The sequence below is a fragment of the Clytia hemisphaerica genome, unplaced genomic scaffold, assembly GCF_902728285.1.
Source record: "Clytia hemisphaerica strain Z4C2 unplaced genomic scaffold, Clytia hemisphaerica genome assembly, whole genome shotgun sequence".
In the NCBI taxonomy this organism is placed as follows: domain Eukaryota; kingdom Metazoa; phylum Cnidaria; class Hydrozoa; order Leptothecata; family Clytiidae; genus Clytia; species Clytia hemisphaerica.
Genome location: NW_027104377.1, coordinates 84307 through 105779, shown reverse-complemented (window position 1 = coordinate 105779; position 21473 = coordinate 84307). Strand labels below are relative to the sequence as shown.

Here is a 21473-nt window from a genome sequence, read left to right as displayed (position 1 = left end):
CTGATTCGAGTTTTAAGGGCGGGAATTCGATTTTCATCGAATAAAGAAGCGTATGAAAAAGTTAAGAGGGTTTCACGTTGAAGGTGACTTCTAACATTATCGTAAATTGGAGCGTATCGAATATAGAACGAACGTCGAATTAGAGAGCGTCAACTGTATTTTACGAAGGCTCTGTGGGTGGAGGACGAAAGTTAGTTCGAATTATAGAAATAATTGTTACTATTGATTATAATTATTGAATATAAGTTTGGTCTCCAAAGGACCAAGAATTTTCACCGATTTAGAGAAAGATTAGAATTATAGAAAGATTCGAATATAACAATTTCGAATTAGAGACAGTTGACTATATTAATATTTAGATCCTTTCGGTAAGAATAGGTGAGGTTTATCACCATTTCTTTTATCAGTGAGCCGTTAAGGATTTATATCTACTGAGTAAGGGTGAAATGAATTTTGGATAGAGATGTCTTGTTTGTGACTGATGGAGATTGAGTCCTCTTTTTCTACCAATCGGAATTCTTGTATGGATGGTGGTTTAGTCTCCAAACTATTTATTGCGTTTCTCAAATTTCATGACAATACTCATACTGTCGACTATTTTTGAGTGGTGTCCTACTTAATTTGCTGAGAATATTTCTTCCAGAGAAATTAGCTCACTCGTTCCTTTGTAGATGTTTAACCCTTTGCATGAAAGATAAGAAATTTGTCAAAAGGAGGCATTTTTTCATTTCAATTTTGTATTTCCTCTCATTGGCTAGACTTGACTAACACATAAATTTTTCACACCTTGAATGAAATTAGCCAATCAGAAAGCATTGCTGTGAAATATTAACCAATCAGTGACCGCACTCAGTAAAATATTTACGATGCTGGTTTCCTTTCTTTGAAGCCTCAAGGAGGAGAAGAATTTGAGTTTATGTTGCGGTGAGTGGCTTTACGTCAAATGCAGCTTAAAGTTAGAAAAAAGAAAGTAAACAAATAGTAGAAGAGAAGGGAGAAATGAAGTCATTCCCTATTTTGGAGTTTTGCTTCATTTATATCGCCTGAAACAACGGAGTCAGACGTTAGATAGTTTCAATTTTTCTATCTTTGTTGGAAAGTTTCTCGGCTACTCCATAGATCCGTCGAACTTTAGAAAAAACCTGCTCAGCTTTCCTAATGATTTTGAAAGCGTTTATTGATTGTCGATTATGTGAGTATTTATACTAGAATTTCTCCAATGAAGCTGATTGGTTGAAATAGAAGGTGACATGGGATGTCAGAGAGTTCGAAAGATTAGTTCTAAATAGTTTCTTAATGAGGCTTTCTTCTACTATTTGTCAAAGACTGACAGTCCATTGACAAGCCAAAAGCACCAAATTATGCAATGTGTGAGAAAGACCCTTAAAAAAACTCTCTTCGAGGGAGGGATGTTCTGAAGCACTCTTAACACTTCATCAAATTTGCGATCTACAAAAAAATCATTGTATTTACTTCAACTTTTTAGGGAACATAAAATAACAACAGTCACTCTTTGCTTTTTTTGGTTGTTGGTTTTGTTTTCAAATATGGATCTCTTCGCCGCGTTTTTCATGTTGGTTTGGGTGATGGAAGCAACCTTTGGTCGGCCGTCTACTGAAGATATTCCCATGTATAACATTGGAGGGAAAAAGTATACCATTGCCACCATTGACCAATTTTCTAATGATTTCAAAGGGAAATGTAAATTACACAAAGCCCACATGGAGTTTGGTGTTAATAGAGTTGTGGCGGACTTTTGTGGCGGAGGATGTGAGGGCGTGGATGCCGATCGCTGCATCGCATGTCAACCAACCCCTAATGGGAAGAAATCGAAAAATGTTACAATTATCGATAAGAAAGGAATTTCCAAACAAAAGACAATCCAGGTGATCACGGCTTGTCATTGCGCAAAAGTGAAAGACTGTGTTGCTAGCTAAAAAAACCCTATTCAAAGACTTGAAATCTTAATGATATGGGGACGCCTTGGAGAATATTCCAACTCCATGTATTAAACAGCGAAAGTTTATTGGAGCTTTGTTGGAGGTTTTAAGTATGATGGAATGCCTCGCTTGATAACCCGCCCGATGACCCGCCTACGTTTGGGCATAACAAGAATTGTTACTAGCAATGCCCTTTCAATAGTGCTTTCAATGATGAATGTGAAAGAACTTTTTCTTTGTAACATATGTATTTCTTTTGGATTTGTTTTTTTAAACAGTGTACAGATATTTGATAATTTCGTTTTTAAGTAAAAATAATTTGTAAAAAGAGAAAAATTCGTTGGTTTGATACATCGGTGCGGATGTTTTATGTGTAGTGACATGTACTTTCCAAAAAATAAAATGTAAATTCGCGACCACAACAATAGACTACTGAAGTTAGTAAAAAGGGCCTAGTACTCCCTTTCCAAAAAAACAAACTATCAGTTTGCGACCACATCAAAAGATTCCTTCGAAATTTTCTGTTTTCCACTTTTACTTTTTTCATGTTTTCACAAAAATACCGGCCAGGGGAAACAACAACATAATTTAAGATTTGTTTTTTGGGTTACTTGACCCACTCATGATCAAGGTTACAAAGGACCTTTGGTTCGTTGCGAAGGTCAATATTTGCAGTACCTCCATACCATATCAATCAATACTATACCATCGCCTTTGTAATCTGATTTCTTTTACGATTTTATAGCTCGATAACACCTGTCTCACAGCCCCGGTGGAACTTCTTTCCTACAGTGGGGATGAGAATTTCTAACGAAATCCCAATTGGGATAGAAATTTGTTTCCAGGTTAAAAAATCCGGTAGGTACGGTTTCTTCCATTGCATTTCAAATGGGGAAGAAAAGAAAGTCGATTTTCCAGTGAGGCTGAAAATTAGGGTATTTGACTCACCTGAACGAAATTTAGCCCAATTTTTCAGTGGGTAGGGGGTCCCATCGGGTCTGTGACACAGGGGTGTCTTAAAATGTTCTTTAGAGTTGTTTCCAAAGTCGCATTTCTCCCTTGAATATTCAGACTGTACTTAATTTGTTTTTTTTAGTAAAACGTAAAATTGAGGCCCTTGTGTCTTTTAAATATGAAAACACTTTAAACTACCCGTGTCATGCTCATAGGTCCAAGTAGAGTCCCTTACCCACTGGAAAAGTATGCCAAATAATTGTTTCAGTGACAAAAGTGATCACGTGACGGAGCTGAATGTTATTTAGCTCTAGTTTAGACGGCCCACTTTTCGCCCTGCCCATTCTAATTGTCAATTAAAGTTGGAAAATAGTTGGCTGTCTAAAGTCAATTCATTGCCCTCTTTTGACGTCAATGCAATGTCTTTTTTTAACCTTTTCCAAGCAAAGATTTTAACTGCCAACTTTGCGCCCACTTTTCGCCTACTCAAACAATTTGAATAGACAGGGCAGAAAGTCGACCGTCTAAACTAGAGCTGAGGGTTGAGGATGTTATTTATTGTTGATATTCATGACATAATATTTTATACGGAAACCACGAAAAACACCGGGTATTTGTAACCAGTTTCATTGCTTAAATTCAAAACTGGTAGCAAACGCCCGGTGTTTTTCGGGTGTTTCCGTATAAAAGATTAGGTCACGAATATCAAGAATTGTTGATATCTCAAATTATCCAGTCGTTGTTCTTGAAACTTCGTTTTCATTCTCAGTGAGAATAAAATTGAAATGTAATTGGGATGCAATTCGATGAGGGTGTTTCTTAATGGGGGCAATAGTTCGGGGTATTTTGCCAAATGGGTCCAACTAGGCCCGGAAGGAGGATAATAGAGAAATGTCAAATATCAAAATACCACAAATACTCGCGTTCGTCTTCTTATATACACTGATGTTTGTGTCGATGCTAAAATGTGAATTTTTCTTTTTTCTTAAATAAATTATTTTTAAAAAGCTATATTTACACTAAATATTTACACTCCAGTTTCTGAATTCTCGGACGTTGGTTTACCAGCGACTGAAATTCGGACAAGTTCCGTGAGTGCCATCATACCAGATTTAATTTCACTGATCTCATTCCTCAGTGTTCCCAGCTCACCCCTCATTTGATGAAAGTGTTCAGGATCGATAACGGAATCTTGAGAACTGTTCAGTGTCGTGTCTTTACTCAAAGTGGCCTTCGTGAATCGGGTCACGTGATCAAGCCATTCCGTTAAATGTTCATCATGCACCGATGAAGTCATTGCAACTGGTCTTTCGTTATACACACTTGAATCGGAGCATAGTGAGTAAATACCCTGATCTTGATCATGGTTAAAACTGTCAAGTAAATTGGTGTTTCTTATCGGGGAAACATCGGGTCTATTTTTGGAATCGTTCGGATTGTTATTTCCGTCGTACTCGGTATCTATAACAATACTCGGGTATCCGTTGTTTAATGTTGTTGTCTTGGTAACGTAATTACTTTGTTGCGGGATGCCTTCTTTTTGAAGGAAATGGTTTTTGGAATTATTGTTTCTTTTTCGCAATCGAGGTGTGCTTTTTACGCGGTTTTCTTTAGGCTGCGCGATCGTTTGTTGGGTATGCATATTTTCGATGATTTGAGGAATCTCTCTTTCCCTCGTCGAAGAGTCCTGTGAATCTTCCTCAGGACAATGATTTGCAAAGTATGAAGCAGCATATCTGCTACGTCGAAAACCAGAACCATTGTTTGCTCGTATTAAGCGCCGTTTTGTTGCCGGTGAAGGTTCCACTATGTCAAAGTTCTTAATGACCGAGGTTGAGTCGATGGAAATGGTGTCTGTTTGCACCTCTTCATCTTTAGTGTCAACGGCCGTGTCATCAAAACTTTGTTCGGCTTCCGGTGATTTTTTCAACTTGCACACGATTTCGGAATTCTCACTACACGTGCTGGAACTTTCCAGCTTCATTAAACGAAACTTCAAACTCGGTGACGGCGAATTGTTCAACTCGTTTTGAATTGAACGCAATTGCCACAATGGTAACGAGTTCTTCTTTTTTGTGTTACGTGGTTTGTTGGTGACGTCATGATAACTCTCTTCGTCACTGGATGACGTCATGCTGATTGCTGATTGGCCCTCGTCCTCTTCGACTATCGAACCCAGGCCTATTGATGGTTTTTGCTGAAAGTAAAAACAAAAGAATCATGTTGACATATCCAATTTCGGGACTTTGTATTAGAGTGTCTAAAAAGTAAAAAATCTGATGGCGAGAGTAAAATGTGTAGTGATAAAAATTTTTATTGAGTGTTGGCCTTATCTTAAAATTAAAAACAACTTGAAGTTTAACTCTCATATCTTTCAATGTACCTTACCATTTTGACATGTGAAAGATCAAATGATAGTTGAAGTAATCTCGAAAACGTTTCGCCAAAGTCTGAGTAAAACCTGACCACATCCCTCATAGAGTCACGTGATAAAAACAGCACCTCACAATGCATCAATGCTTTGACGTCACCGTTCGAACGATGATTTGATTGGCTGCTTTTGCAAATATCTTCGCCGAAAACATCTCCTGAACCTAAACAATTATGGATGGGTTTTGGGTTAAAGTAAAGTTTCAAAATGAACAAGTTTCATAGGTTGTGCGTTCAATCGCCAGACGGGTCATACCAAAGAAATCGTACTCATGCAGTGATGCCTCACTCGTTAGTGCTCAGCAATTAAGGGAAGGATTCCTCCCCTACCTCCGGGTGGACAGTAGCGAGTTTATGTATTTGAACTTTTGAGGACGGTAAAGTAACATTAGCGATTTGGAGTTCAACGGTGAGAGAACAAGGAGTCCTTGGGTCGCCCTCGACTACAGTTGCAAACTTACTTACTACTACTGAGCTAAATAAACATACGCGATCCAAAGATATCTTACCAAGAATTGCGACGATGAATTCACGTTGAACGATTTCCACAGTTCCTCTCTCCATGAAGAACAAAGTGTTGATCGCATCTTTCTCCTTGATGATCAATTCACCAGGGCTAAAGTTGGCTTTACGAACTTTGCTGGAGATCGACCTTAAACAACCGCGACTGGCATGCGAGAAACACGGCAACGTCAGAAAACGTCGGTATAAATGTAGACAAATGTCGGCTTGTAGTTCACTTGGAAAACTTTCCAACATCTATAAAAATAATATTTGAAAATGCTTGTCAAGCTGTTTTATACAAACGAATTCGTGAAATCTATCTTTTGTTGAAGAGAGCTCGCCCACGCTCGGCTTAATGAAAACAGCGGGGGAAATGTCTTGAAAGACATGTCAATCACACAGAGCACTTGAGTACTTGGAATGGGTAAAATCATCATTTTTATACAAGACAAGAGTTCATTTTCGATAAATAGTCGTTTTATTTATTGATCTGCTTTCCAGCTACTATATGCCTACTAAGTCTAGAGTACACTTTTTAATCGACTAGATGACGCGATTCTTCTCTTGACTCAATGTCAGCGTCTTCAAAAATTATCAGAGAACAACATAGTAATCTCTAGTCTATGGAAAGCTTTGTACATCAGTAAAACTCTCACCAAGGAACCACTCTAAATTTTGTTTTTTTATCATATTCATTTAATATTCAGTTGATTATTTTCAGTTTTCACACACCCCTACATTTTTCCCGTCTAATAAAGAGAGCCTTTAAAAAGTCCAACCTCTTCAGTATTGACACCGTTACTAACGGACCAGTAAGAAACGAACCAGCTCTCAATCCGCTTCTGCAAATCACCATCAATTTGGTGGTGCTGTACAAACTGTTTGATTTGTGACGCTTTAGCGTGGAAGCGCGCTCTTGATGCGTACAGTTTTTGTATAATGGCTGTCATGTTGCCAAAAATGGCGGACTGGACAATCGCTGAAAAAGATGGAAATAAGCCATTAAATATTTAAAAATTTGGTCCTTTTGAAGGAACTTCTTAATACGCGATGAGGAAAAAAGAATTTCTATTGCTTGACTTATACTTTAATCGTAGAAATTTTAGCGAGACTAATTTTAGCGTTTTAGCGAGTTTTCCCTATTTTCGCTAAAATAAATCTCGCTAAAACACACCGAATTGCCAGATCGCTAAAATTTATCCACGCGAAATTTCTGGTTATATTGCCTTGACACGTTTTTATCAATAGGAAGGGTTTTAGTGCAAAGAAATGCTAGAAAACGAAAGCAATCAATAATGTAATACGAGTATTCGCTAAAATTAATCCACGCGAAATTTTTTGAAATCGTGATTCGCTAAAATAAATCCAAAAAAAATCAAGATTTTCCTGACTCGCTAATATGCGCTAAAATTAGTCTCGCTAAAATTTCTACGATTAAAGTATCAACCTTTCTGTTTAGCAGCGGGTGTCTTTCTTTTCAGATTCAAAATACACTTCCCTAATATGAAGTGACTGCCCTCGTCTGAATCATCCTCAATGACTCACCTCCGAGAATCAGCACTATAACAGAAAATACTTTCTCCGCCACAGTATTGGGCGAGATATTTCCGAACCCAACAGTTGTGAGGGAAGTGAAGATGAAATATAAAGCGCTAATGTATTCTTCAGAGTACGAAGGACCTCCTCTTGTCTGGTTCCTGTATGGCTTCTGTACTTGGTCGCCTGCAACGAAAAAAAATTTCATCATTGGTTGCGTAAAGAGCTAGCGATGGCATCACCAAAAACCGGCATTTTCACTCAGTTTCTTGATGAGTTCCGCTTTGATGATTTCGAAAAAATGAGCCCGAAAACGTGCGCTCCAAACATTTGCAAAAGCCGCAAAGTGGAATAGACGTCAATTGCGTAAAAAAGCGCGGGTGACGTCTAGTATAGGCTACCCGAAAACGTGGGCTCCAAACATTTGCAAAAGTCGCAAAGTGGAATAGACGTTAATGCCGTGACGTAGGCTATTGATTGACTCACCGAGTTTCATAAGCCATCCAGTGGTTTGACCGGCATGTAATTCTTCAAAACCAATCACATACCAAATACAGGCCAGCCAATGAGATAACAACGTGAATGAGAACATCATTAGCACTAACAACGTGCCCGTATACTCGATTGACCGGCTCACTCGCCGACCGATGCGGAACAACCGTAATAAACGGGTCAGTTTTAAAACTGCTACAATGTACGCCTAGTAGAATAAAAAGTAAAGTGATCGTATAAAGTTTTCTGATACTGGTGATGCTTCCCGGCTGGCACACGACGTTGTCTCGACGTTCATCTAACGTTATATGGACGTTGTGAACGTTAAATAAACGTTGAAACAACGTTGTGTGCCAGCTGGGTTACTATCTATGGTGTTTGAGTGAAATTGCGGTAGGAGAGTTGGTACTTATTCTCTTTCTCGGGAAGAAATTATGCTTTCTTATGAAGTAATTCAAACCATACAAAGACCTTTACCCAATCATTGTGGCAGAAATAGATGACATCAAACGGCAGCACAGCAATCATGTCTAAAACAAACCAATGTTTCAGATAATTGAAAGCGATCTGTTTTGGGTTGGTTACCAAGCGTCCTGTTTTGGCATTGATGTAGGTTGTCCGAAAATTAAGTATGATATCGGTGATAAAGATGAATTCGAGGCAGAAGTCAGCGATGAAGAAAGGTTTTAGATTGTGATGTTCTTTGAAAGCAACGTTGAACGGGAGAAGGATAGAAAGATAAGCCACCAATAACAAAATAATCCAGTCCCAAATCAATCGTAATCTTCCGAAATGAAGTAACATCAACGAGGGAAGGACTGTGTTTTCAAGTTTGTACTCTGGAATGAGTTGAGACTCTGGATTTCCAACCTATTGGAAGAGAAAGAGAGGAACAATTTGACTTGGAATAATCAAATTCGTTCTTTTTTCCCTTGGGAATTCTGTTTCTCAAGGATTTTCTCAAGGTCAAGTTATCCGTAGATATTTCCCGAAGACGAACGTGTTTCCTGAAGCTTCTGTTCGCGCCACGGATTTTTCTTCTACTAGCTTTTGACTGAACAGGAAAGAAAATTACCGAGATACTTCTGACAACGTGGTCAGAAACTTTGGAAGCGGAATTGGCCGCAAAACCGGACGATACAAACATCGGAAGAAGAAGCGTGTTGACGACAGACTTTCTGCGTTGCACTTCTTCCATGAAAACATCCGAATCTTTTTGTGAACCAATCCCTTTAACGTTGTAATAGCTGTTCAATTGTGCCATTTGATCTACGCATGATACTTTTCTGTGAACGCCCTCAGTTAAGGCGCTGACGCCCTTCCGTTTGGGCGTGGTCTCGTTTTCAGTAGATTCAAGCTGTTCATTGTTATTAGTTTTGTTATGATGTTTTCCCAACCAACTTATCATAATTTTAAATATTTGGCAAATTCATTCCTTGATAATATGAAAATATAGTTTGTTATATTACCATTACATAAGACAGCAAACTCTCGATAGGTCAAAGAAGATGTAAACATTTTTTTCTCATTCAAAATTACTTTATTTCTTGATCCCCTGGCACCTGTTGACGATTAGACAGCAAAAAAAAACCATCGAAAATTCAACTCCTACAGTAAACCCTTCAATGGCGTCACAAAGAACACTAATTCAATTTTATCCTTTGGTTTGCTAAAGTAAAAAAAACCTCTTTCAATAAATTGGAAATTTTATTTTGTACAAACTACAATTTATTTGACTATTCTCAAACCTTCCCAAACCTCACCATTGTATGCCGTGTAATAGTATGTTCTTCATAACGAAAAGTTTTCACTTCAAATATAAAAGGGGGTTCTTTAAAATCTAAAGTAGCGAATTTCCTCGCCTAGGTATCTTTTTCAATTTCATTATTTTTGTAAACCCTTTCGATTATTGCATTTTCATAATACATAATAAATTTATCTTTTGAAATAAAGACATCTTGCTTTTGGTTTTGAGGCTTCATATGCAACTACATATACCCTCTATTTGAAAATCCCCCTTCCATATATTAGAATTCATTTTTCATCACATTTACTAACATTGTGATTTACTCTCTGAATTTCCTCAAATATTTTTGACCGAACTGAATTAATGCAAGATTCGCTGTCGTCTATCCAAACAGAAACATCAACGGTTTGAGCATATTCAAACTTGACCTTTCATTTCCTTGAGATATCTTTACTTCGAATGATATTTATCCGGACCTCCTGCTCGGCACAAAATCAATTCAATCGACTTCCCGCAGCTTGAATTTCTTGATATCAAAGTCAACGAATATGATACAGCAAAAATTTCACAAAAAATAAATTAACAGTACCACATGTTAGAGTGGTTTCAAAAACTCCCGTATAATATTTCATTTTATAATTTTATATAGTAAAAACAGAACTTGATGAAATTCATCTCTCCAACCCTTCATTTACAATTTTATTGACAAATACCTTACCGAAAACTTCATGTCTTAATCAATTCAGATGTTTATCAAAAATATATATCTCATTGAATCTCTAAGAAGAAGGAAAGCTGGGGCTTAAAATAGCAAATATGGTCACTCTATCCTTTTCTTTCGAGCATCGTTAAAATGAAACTCCTTAATAGAATTTTTAAATTTCACACAACGTTGTTTTAACGTTCAAATTACGTTATTTGGACGTTATAAATGTCACATGGACGTTGTTTTGACGTTGTGTGCTTATCAACGACTCCGATATCAGGAACCTTTACCGATTTCCCAGAACTCAAACTCACTTGAAAGATCCACTCAAAGTCGAAATTGGAATCAAAATTAAAGATGGTTATTAACACGCACCCACCCATGGAAACCAGATCTCACGAAATAAAAAATCTTCAATTTCTCATTTTATTTTGAATCAGGATGCCAACTTCAAGCAAGAAGAAGCGATGAAGAAATCTTAAAAGACCAAGGGTTTTATGGGAAATATATCTCCCCCTCAATTATCGAAAACAAGATTCGGGGAAATAACATTTAGCAACTTGATCAAAAGAAGGAGAAAAAAAGAAGCAAATATCGATAAATATATATTTTTATTTCTCTTCGAAGTGAAAATGGATTTTAATGTCCTTTTCATTCAACGCCAATTTAATACACCTTGATTTTCCCATGTTATTTAATTTAACACCGCCTTATTAAATGTTTTTAAAATTACAAAGGGAATATTTTAAATACCTGGCTTGTTGGCGATTGTGAGTTGCCTTGATATCTCTTCTGTAAATGGAATAAAACATCCCGGCTAAATTTCCTTGTCTTTGTAACCCCGCTTGGTGGTGTTGGCTTTAGGCTAACTTCACTCTCTGAAAAAGAAAAGGTCATAAATACATTACGGAGTAAAAGGTGATAAAGTGGTATGAGAAGATTGACATATGGTGGAAACCCTCTCTGATTGCAAGCGAGGGGGCTGGTTAAAATACTCTTTGATATCCTGTCAGGCGTGTCAGGCGTGGTGAAAATACATGTTTTTTATAAGAACAAACTATATAAGAACATAAAACTTCGATGATCAAAATATCAAGAACAAGTTAAAAACATTTTAAGATTTTGTGGACCCTAAAAACCTATTTTCTTAAGGAAATGAACAAAAATATTCACAAAATGGTGAAAATAAGAACATGTTAAGAACATTTTAAGGATTGAAGCTCAAAAAGTTAAGAAAATCCAAAGGCTTCAAAACTTTAGATAAAAAAGGGGTACTCACTGATTGGCTGATGGGGTTTGTGTTGAACTTCTTTGTGTGACACCAAAAATAATACAACATCTCCACTTTCGTTCCGTATAGGTACCGTGTCCAAAACACACCGGAAATGACTCCCTGAAAAACAAAAAAATTAAAAGGCACGTGAGAAGTTACCGCACCGCTTTTCGCTTTCAATCGATCACGTGTATTTTGACTGATTGACGTCACAAATAGCAACACGTTAGGTATAACAGATTATCAACTTGGGATGTAGAGAATTTCACTTACTGAAAAGAAAGGGGGATGTTTTTGAAGATCTTTACTTTTCTATCTCGCAGAGGAAGCTATAATTATTATTGGCGTAACTGTTTTTATCAACGGGTAAAACTAACTTTTGATCCGTATTTTTCCAGCTAGGACAGGACTGTAAAAACCTGAAATAAATTCTTCTTCATTGAAAGATAACGTTAAATTCGCCACGAAACGATACGGGGTCATAAGGAATGGCTGATTGTACCCTTTAAAAGTTACGAGGCTCGCAACATTTTCTTAGATTGAGTTGATGATACTTGAAAGAATGTTGTTTCATACCATCTTTCTTAGCGAGATCGATCTCTGCAGTTAATTCTTTTTCTTGTCTCAACGCATCTTTGATTCTGTCCACCGTTGAGTAGTCAGTCTGCAAACTGTACAAAAAATCACAATGACATGAGTTTCCCATCACTTCATATCGGTTGTAACCGGTCAGTTCGCAGAATCCATCACTACAATACACTATTGGATAGTCGCGTAACGATTCTGCATTCCCCAACACAAAGTTGCTCACTGAAACCAAAAAAGAATACATTAAAAATTGCTTATTCAGTAACTTATACTAAACTAAAGTAGGAGTTAACATATCAATTAACCCTAAAGGCCGGTCTCCATATCGCTTCTTTTAGCTTCATCATTTTTGCTTGAAAAAAGCTTACGTCATAATAAGGTAGAGCGTGCTTTAAGAAAAAAATTCGGTTGCATTTCGACTTTTTCAAAAAGAAGAGTTGGAAGCACATCAAGAGCCTGTATCTTTCCCAGCTGGCACACAACGTTGTTTTAACGTTCAAATAACGTTATTTGGACGTTATGAATGTCAAATGGACGTTGTTTTGACGCTGTGTGCCGTTGAGACCCAGCCCCTTCCATGTTGCTTTTGACGAAAGTTTTTAAATTGCGATCAGTGAACTTTATCGTAGTGCGTGCAGTCGTGAAAAATCGTATAAAGTTCTTAAAAAAAACTAAAAAACGTAAATAGACTTTGCTTACCACTGCGATCGAATTTTTCAGTCAGACTTTCCAAGAAGGTGTTTCCAACAGGAATCCCCTTCTCTTTGAAAACCATTTCAGATGTCGAAAGACTGTCTTCTCAAATCCAATCAAGTGAAGGAACCAGTTTCTTTTTCAAACTATTTTTTTACTTGCCACCCACAAAAGGAAAAGCCAACCTCAAGCAAGCAAAATACATAACATTTTATTGATCTTTTTAACGCGTTTGTTTTTTGTCATCAGAAGCAGCAGATGGCCTCTTCAATATAAACGTATACAATAGGGTTAAGTAAAGAAGGTTATGTGGCCTAGAAAGGCTGCACTATAAATTTGCTTGATTGAAGAGTCTAGTTAACTTTATTTCCAATTAATAATAGAATTGTTGCGTTTGTGATACAAGCAAGGTTGACCCTCCTGTTGAACTTCTCAAAATCAAAATCAATGTTATTTGGAATAGATTATCTAAACTAAACGTTATTTTAAAAACTAAAAAAATATCCAAGAATCCAAATAAAAATTCATTACCTAACCAGCAACTAATATCAATTTACGAAGAAAAGAAATTTTCTTTTCATGGATTATATATATTAGTAAGACTATGATGATAGGAGAGAAAGTAGAGAGCTCATTAAGATAAACACAGCATGGTATTCATCAGATAATCTGACCATCGCAAATTCACCTCCAACCTTCCAACAACTGTGATAACGTAAAACAAAACTCAACCAATAGTTTGTTTAAAAGATAAAAGAAGAAATTTTTTTACGAAACATGCCGTTATCTTTTGCTGGACAACTGATCAAACCTTGTTTTGTCACGTGACAAGGCCTTCTTGTTTCCTTGTTCGCTTATGTTATATATCAAATTATTCCTTTAGAAAATACTTATCTTTTTTTCCAATCGCAATGTTTTCCTTGTCAAACCGCTATCAAACAAATCCATTAAATAATGGTCCCGAGGGTTTCGATCTATTTCCGCTACTGATAAAATTTATGTAATTGTTACGTAACAAAAAATATGAAATTTCCATCTTGTTTACTTAGAATATTTTTATGGTTTTGCTAAAAGCTAAAATGACATGTTCACGCCCTTAATTGGCCTCGTTTTATTTTATTTAAACCAAGAAAGTGATTTTCACACTGCCAGAAAAACTTTTTGATGATTTCGTTTTTCCTCTCTTTTTCTTTCAAAGGGAGGTTTATCCCTATTCCAACACCCTCGACCGTTTGTACAGCATTCTATTACTTTATCGTTCCTTCAAATCATCAATAACTTAATTTTTTATTCTTTATAAAATATCCATGAAGATTTTTCTATTTACTTCTTATCAAGAAAAATACAAGAAAAAATTCTTCTTAAAAGTACGTTACTACATACTGCATCTAAAGGAATCTTTATTTTTGAAAATTTTTCCAAACAGACGTTCCAATAAGTTTATGCATGCTTATCGAGAATAATAATGAAGATGAAAAATTATTTTTCATTTATTTTCTTCCTTGCAAGACTTTTCCATTAAATTCCCATCAAAATCTTTAGAAGAAGTTTTTTCAATCATTTTTATTACCTTCAAAAAACTCGTTAATGATTGATTATACAGTTGACGCTCTCTAATTCGACGTTCTACTATTCGATAGGCTCCCTTATTCGATGAAACTTAAAGTCCCCGTCAACAAGAAACTCTCATAAACGACGCTCCCATATTCGATAAGCTCCCTTATTCGATGAAAATTCAATTCCCCTTGAAGATCGAATTAGAGAGCGTCAACTGTAGTTCCATTCAATATGATTAGGGTAATCAATCGTTAACAAGCTTTATCATGTTTTTGAAGGTGATGCGAGGTGATGAAAATAATCAAGTCATCAAGAAAAACCCTTCTTTCAAACAATACAATTCCGTGTAAAATTCAAAAATGCTGTTGAAATTTAGGGTGGTGAATAACAATTAACCTCGTCGTAACAGAAGGTTTATACGTAAATAATCATACATTTTGAAACTCTTAAAACCGAGAGACTTTTAATTTTTGCAGGGCGGAGGTGGAAATATCTAAAAATGATCATTTAAACCAGGCAAAACAAAATATTTGCAGTCAATCAGGAAAGAAAATAGAAATTGGAAATACCTGAGCTGAGCTGCGCTGAGCTGAGCTCTTCATGGCCCCCGGCGTGCAAATCGAATTGAGGGGGCCAAAAAAATATGTCGCTCACCTTTTGGGCGACGAAGAAAATTTTCTACTTTTTACCCTTATTTCACCCCTCTAAACGGTATATATAAGATTTTTTAAAGTAAAAAAAAAATACTTTGCAAAATATTGGGGGGGGGGCATGCCCCCCCTGGCCCCCCGGTGACGGGGGCCATGCTCTTACGTCCAGGATCCTGATTGGACAACAACAAAAAGCCCTGAACTGGACGCCCTTAATGAGCTGTCTAGGTAAAGATATGGAAATGTAACTTTACTGTGCTGGTCATCATGAAGTTTTTTGTATTCATTTTATCGCTCTGATATCACTGCTGAAATAATTGATATTTTCTGACTTTTTTGCTTTGTATGAAGAAGAAGCTTTAAAGCTTGTACTGTGTGTGTCCCGGAGTTCAAAAAGAGGAAAGCGCCAGACAACATTCGTTAACGCACTGCTAAGTGAAACTGGCAGCGGGAATGAAAGTCATTGTATGTATTTGAGTCTAGGTAATGTTCTAGTTGGTGAGTTGGGGAGTTGAGAAGTTGCTAGTTTCGAGTTGGGGAGTTCGTAAAACTTTACGGCGACCGAAAATTTTCTAATTTAAACTAATGTAGCCCAATGTACAAATTTCAAATTAGCCAATACTAAACATATTATTATTGACTTTAAGATCATGAAAATGGTAAGGTGCTGGCTAGCAAAGCCAAAATACTTAGTACTATTATGTCATTGTCATAATGCTGACAACATTACACGTTCTTGTAAAAATATTGACAAAATCTTTAAATACAATGATTGTCAAACAAATTCCCCAAAAATATTGATCATACTGCAAGTGATGCTTATTGTATAATAGGATATAAGTTGACAGTCATCTTATGCTCAAAAAATTCGTAGAGATAGCTTATAGAGCTAGAAAAATAATGACACTTTCTTTTGTCATTTTATCATTGGAATTGGCAATTTTTAATAAAAATTTTGATCATATTATAAAATACAATGGTTCCAAAGTCACTTTAATCAAGAATTATATATATACTAGCGGTACCCGGCGTCGCACGCCGGTTAAGCTGTAGCTGAACGCACTAAAAGTCCTTTGGATGTTGAAGCTGGCTTAAAAAATGATCAAATTAATAAAAAGATATCTTCAAAGTTTGACTCTAACCCTCCCCCGAAGATCTTTTTCTCGCTTCGCTCGCATTAAATACTTCATCCAGTTTTCGACAATTTGAGAAAATGTCATGGTAAAGAGGAGTGAAATGTAGAAATGACAATTCTTTAGGAAAAGGCGGGAAAGCCACAAGCCACAAAGAATAGTGCAACTTTGTTTTTATCAGATTTAAAAAGATAAATAAGTCAATTCTAAATTGCTTTTTTTAAACCCTTGTCATAACTTTTCGAAATTAAACATGTAAAATGACGTACACAGTTTTTAACAGTATCAACCACTTGAATGTTTTTATATGAAGAAAAAGATGGACTAATTTCTTCTCTTGCTTTTTATCGCCCTTATTGTTCGACAAACTTTTTAATTTTTATGTTTTGATTTACATTTGAAATGTTCTTTTCTATAAAAGAAACTTGTTTTGTTTTGAAAAGAATTCGAATGTCATTAAATAAATCGAGAAATAAATACGATCGTTAAATACATTCGCGAAAACATTTCAAACAAAAGAAAAGAAAAAACAGGATGGGCCAAAGCTGGGAAATTTCAAATCAAAGGCTGAATAAAGTTTAAACCATGCTCTATTCGATCTGTCAATCAAAACAAACTTATCGAGAACAAAACATTGCTTGCAAAATCGAAAGTGTGCAAGTGGCGCGAATCCAATAGAACAAATTTGTGGAGCAAGAGACTAAAAGTCATAATTTTAAAACACAAACAAAGCGAAAACGAAAGTGGTGACACACAGACACACAAAGCACCGCTATTAATATATAGAAGACTCAATGTGATGCAGGAAATATAAATGGATATGAATTGACAGTAGAAAATAGCTTTCCATGCTCTCAGCGCACGTGTTTAATAAGGCAATTAAGCATATTACAGGTGGTATATGTATTATACGTATTATATGTGTTATATATTACTCTCATATTACATTTACTTTCAAAATCGTTTTTGATGTATGTGATTCTTTTTCGGTAGCCGGTAATTTTTTAACTCCCCAACTCGAAACTAGCAACTCCCTAACTCGCGACTAGAATAGTTTCCAAACTCTATGTATTTTTGAAGGAAAATAATTCTGTCTATTCCTGAAGGAAACCTATCTCTTTTTTTTTTAATAAAAATCACTTTTCGTATTTTGGAAGAAAAATATATGCGTATTTGGGAGGAAAATTGATCCGTGTCTTATACGAAAATCATTCTATTTATTTTGAAAAAGATCTACTTTAAAACTTTGAAAATTTCAAAAGTTTTATAACTCGTATTTTCTTCAACTCGAACAATTTCGCCCCCCCCCCCCCTTGTAGCTCAAGTTATGAAGTTTTCCAAAAGACTTCATATTCTTTTCTTTCACAAATTTTACTCATAATTTTCAAATTTTGAAATCCAGTATTCACTGTTGTATATACCATGAACATATAAACGACTGGACATCTATCTTTTATTGTCTCTTTGAAGCGAGCTTCGTTGCCGCCTTTTTTTTAAAATTGGTATGAAAAATCCTACAATATTCCGTCATAATTTTGAATTATTTAGGTAAAAAGATTGATTGAGGTTGAACATTACTCCTAATGCACAAAAAATTATTTTCGAATTTTTTTACAAGTTTGTAATATATTTTATCAACATTTTCAACTCTGAAATGCAGAATTTCAACTGCATGTATACTGTTGAATCCCTTTTGTCACTCCAATAATTTTTTTATGACTTGAAAAAATAGCTTGCCAAAGTTGAGAGCCTGTGTCATAAGAATATCAAAATTAGAGTGACACCCTCTAAAATTATTAGACACTTTTAAGTCAAAATTTGGAAATATTAGTCGGAGTTTTGACAAGCTGACGATGATTTTGCCTCTGTTATCTTTGTTATGATATAGATAAAAGACTTGAGAGGAGTAGAACCGCAACAGAGACTTTTGTCGAAGTTTTAACGTTGTTAACAAGGTATTCCCAAGTGGTATATCTATTGTTTCATTTTATGCTTTTAACGAGGCGGCAACGATGCTAGCCGTGTTATCTTCAAAAAGACAAAGGAGATGTCGTTTATATGTTCATGTATATACACAAACTTCAATTATAACAATTAACAAAACACCAGATAATGAAAACACCCCCTTCTCACCCCTTCCCACTGGAACAAATAGCCAAAATGTCGTCCCGTTGGAAAATTAATCTCACATTTTTGTCCGCACTGAAAATAATAAAATAAACCAACCCTCACTGCAAAATATTATGCTATTTTTCCTACCCCCACTGAATTTTCTGACTCGAAAACAAAAGAATTGAAATACCCAGCCACGAAAAATATGATATCAATCCCATCGAGTTTCATACCGTTTTTTTATCCCCACAGAGTGAAAAAATTTTAACGGGTCAGTGAGAAGGGGGTGTAGAAAAACACTTCAAAGATACGTAAGTGAAAGAAAGTACGAAAAGAAAACAAAAGACCGAAATAACAGTTCATATATTTTTGGCAGAGCATAAAATTGGTTTATTCATTACATAATACCTTGAAGAAAAAATCAAAGGTGTCTCCATTCTATTGATCAAGTAAACACCTTTGAAGCATTTTTGGTTTTCCTTCCTTCATCATTTATTTATCACGCTGTCGCGATTCTAGCTATACACCTTCGCATCAAAAAATTCCCTCGATTGCCGCTAACAAAATCCTTTTTTAATATTCCAATATCATTTCGGAGATCCTGATCATAAAGGGGCTTCTTAAACCTTTACTCTTAGGTTCCAAATAAACGCCCCCCCCCCCGCTTGTTAAGTTTTTGAAAATTTTCCAACGCCCCCCCCCCCCGGACCTTATTAGGACCCCCTCCCCCCCGTTTATTTATCTCTAAGAATATTTTCAGCTGTCAAAGAGAAGGTCCCTTATTTTGCTCTAAATAGCCTGATTTTAGCCTATTTTTAACTTATTTTTGGGTTTCAGAAGTACAATTTCCAACCCCCCGGCAATTAGGTCCCCCCCCCCGTTTATTTAGAACCTAAGAGTACAAATAATTGACACCAAGGTTATTGTGATCTGATGTTGACGACTCTTTGGTTGGGCATGCGTATGTGAAAGAAGCCTGAACTTTATACTGTAAGAGAAGGTTCGACACTCTCACTGAACACCACAGACGCACCATAGATTGTTGACGGAATCGGGTATTTTAATGTTTTTCAGAATTTAAAGCTCGAATCGAACGAGAATTGCGATTTCAGTATTTCCACTTTGTTTAATCGGATTTTACGATTTGTGAGAGGTTAAATGGCTTCCAGGCTATATTCTCGGCCTTATTAGAACACTTTTGAACTTTTACATCCTGAGATCCTAGAAGTCCTACTGTACTTAATGTTTAAGTCTCATGTTAAAACTCTACTTTCTAACCGTATTTTAAAGCACTTAACAATCACTTGTGGTTTTTAAAATTTTGGAGAAATTGCCCTTTTGTTTTGTGTCAAATATTACGGTGTAGATTCTTGCTTGGGATTGTAAAAAGAACTGATGCATTGTGCTATATAACAGAGTTCGATTGTTTCTAGTTTGATTTGCGACCTGAGTGCGATTTTAGGTTGTCGAGTATTCTTTCGGTTGACGGAACGAGCTCCTTGATTGATTCAGTATCATTTGGGCCATCTGATTTGTTTGTCGCTGTCGTGTTATTTTGCGAAACATCATCACAGGTGTGTCCATACAACATAGTACTAATAGTAAGTAGTTGCCGTCGTCTTTGATCGTTACAGATTCTACTTTCAATTTTTCAATTTCTTTATCTTAATAAATAGGATTCGGAACCCAAGCAATACCATAATGTTATTTGATTTCCCTAGCATATTATTATTGGCTTTTGAGGGTCTGGCATCAAGTTTCAGTCTGGGATACACGAAAAGAGTTTAGCGTCAAAGCGCAATCTGGGAAGATATTCTAACCATTGAGTTTTAAACCGAACACCTAACACTGCTAGAACGAATTATACTCCATCAACCTTTCCAATTATAAAGTATCTTCGAAATCTTGCATAGGAAATATGTGCGGCTCTTCTGACCATTTTAAGGGGAAATATGGTCAGATTTTACAAATTTTATAGTGCACTTTTTCTGATCTTTGCTCATCTCGACCCATCTCGATCCTTACAGTGCACTTTGGGAAGCTCGGAAAAAGGACCATTAAGGACCACACGTACGGTCGGTCGTTTACCTTGAGTCCCCCCGGTCGCTCTAGCGTACGGCTATTATACCCTATTCTATTGGCTGATTGGCAGCCATCCAGCATCCCCCACCCCAAGCAGCCAGAATTTGAATTTGAGAATGAATGAATCGGTCGTGTCTATTTTTCCCGTAGCCACCGCCTTGCCTTAGTCTGAAATCGCAGACCTCTACAAAATCCTCATCAGGTAATAGGGAAGTAAGATAAGGAACACGACTCCGTTCAGAGGCTTCAGATCAGTGGAAAAGTTCCTTTGTAGATATCCCGTAGATATCCCTTTACAAATCTATGGCCTCATCATGCATTAAGCGGGCGAGCGGGCGGTCAAGGGCGTATTTGTACTACATCCTTTATTAGAACATCCAGCGGTAGCTTTGGTAAGCGCGCTTTCCTATTAATTTATTCGCGTCGTATGAAAAACTGGGACTCCATCTATATTTAGTCTAGGATTCGATGACGTCAATCGACAAAAAAAACAAAAAGGCAATCTTCATTAACCCGACCTCGACCTCGACCCTGACCCTTGAAAAAGGCCGACCCTCGACCCTTGGAAAAAAGCCGACCCTCGACAAATGAATATTCCAAAAACTGATCATTAGAACACTTCAAGAATAGTCATCGGTGGGGGGGGGGGGAGGATGAGAATATTCTTCACAAGACCCCCCCCTCCCCGCGGGGCATCATATTATTGACCAACAGGTATGATCAGCCTCGTAACGATGTATCTCAAGCTTAATATTTACGTTTTACGTTGATGCACGAGAGATATTATATTATCTTCCACTCACGTAGTAAAACATCAAAAAGCAGATAATACGACCCGCCGGGCGGGGGGGGGGGCGACGAGGTTGACGATTCATTATTCTTATAAAAAAGCGTGTGTATCCCATTCCACCCCCTGCTTGTCTGCTCAACTTTTATATTAAAAAAACACTGCCAAAAACTGTTTTTTTTTTACCCAGGCCGGCTTTTTATTGTATTTTGGTCGAGGGTCGGCTTTTTTCCAAGGGTCGAGGGTCGGCCTTTTTCAAGGGTCAGGGTCGAGGTCGAGGTTGGGTTAA

The 21473-nt window shown here is 36.6% G+C and overlaps 1 protein-coding gene across 2 annotated transcripts; it reads right to left on the bottom strand.

Annotated features, from left to right (window-relative positions):
• Positions 1–3829: 3829 nt before the first annotated feature.
• On the bottom strand, positions 3830–13131 carry LOC136818863 (potassium voltage-gated channel subfamily H member 6-like). Of its 2 annotated transcripts, XM_067075089.1 has the most exons (11): positions 12870–13131; positions 12159–12392; positions 11589–11702; positions 11063–11187; positions 8334–8726; positions 7851–8064; positions 7374–7550; positions 6608–6807; positions 5834–6083; positions 5283–5488; positions 3830–5091 (listed from the first exon to the last, which is right to left on the bottom strand). In XM_067075089.1, exons 1-11 carry the CDS (start codon positions 12943–12945, stop codon positions 3922–3924), a joined length of 3159 nt encoding a protein of 1052 aa, XP_066931190.1. In that variant the 5' UTR covers positions 12946–13131; the 3' UTR covers positions 3830–3921. The 2 variants fall into 2 exon arrangements, with proteins under 2 accessions (XP_066931190.1, XP_066931191.1); XM_067075090.1 differs by lacking the exons at positions 11063–11187; positions 11589–11702; positions 12159–12392; positions 12870–13131 and adding an exon at positions 8932–9368 and having other exon boundaries at positions 3848–5091.
• Between the last annotated feature and the right edge of the window lie 8342 nt (positions 13132–21473).

What these genes read in the sequence shown, in the direction of transcription:
- LOC136818863 (XM_067075089.1), bottom strand. Translation starts at nt 12,945, where the DNA reads ATGGTTTTCAAAGAGAAGGGGATTCCTGTTGGAAACACCTTCTTGGAA. An exon ending in ATTCATCGTCGCAATTCTTG is followed by an intron (nt 5,489 to 5,833) that starts GTAAGATATCTT and finishes ATAATTGTTTAG; the next exon opens with GTTCAGGAGATGTTTTCGGC. An exon ending in ATCTTTCACATGTCAAAATG is followed by an intron (nt 5,092 to 5,282) that starts GTAAGGTACATT and finishes TTTTACTTTCAG; the next exon opens with CAAAAACCATCAATAGGCCT.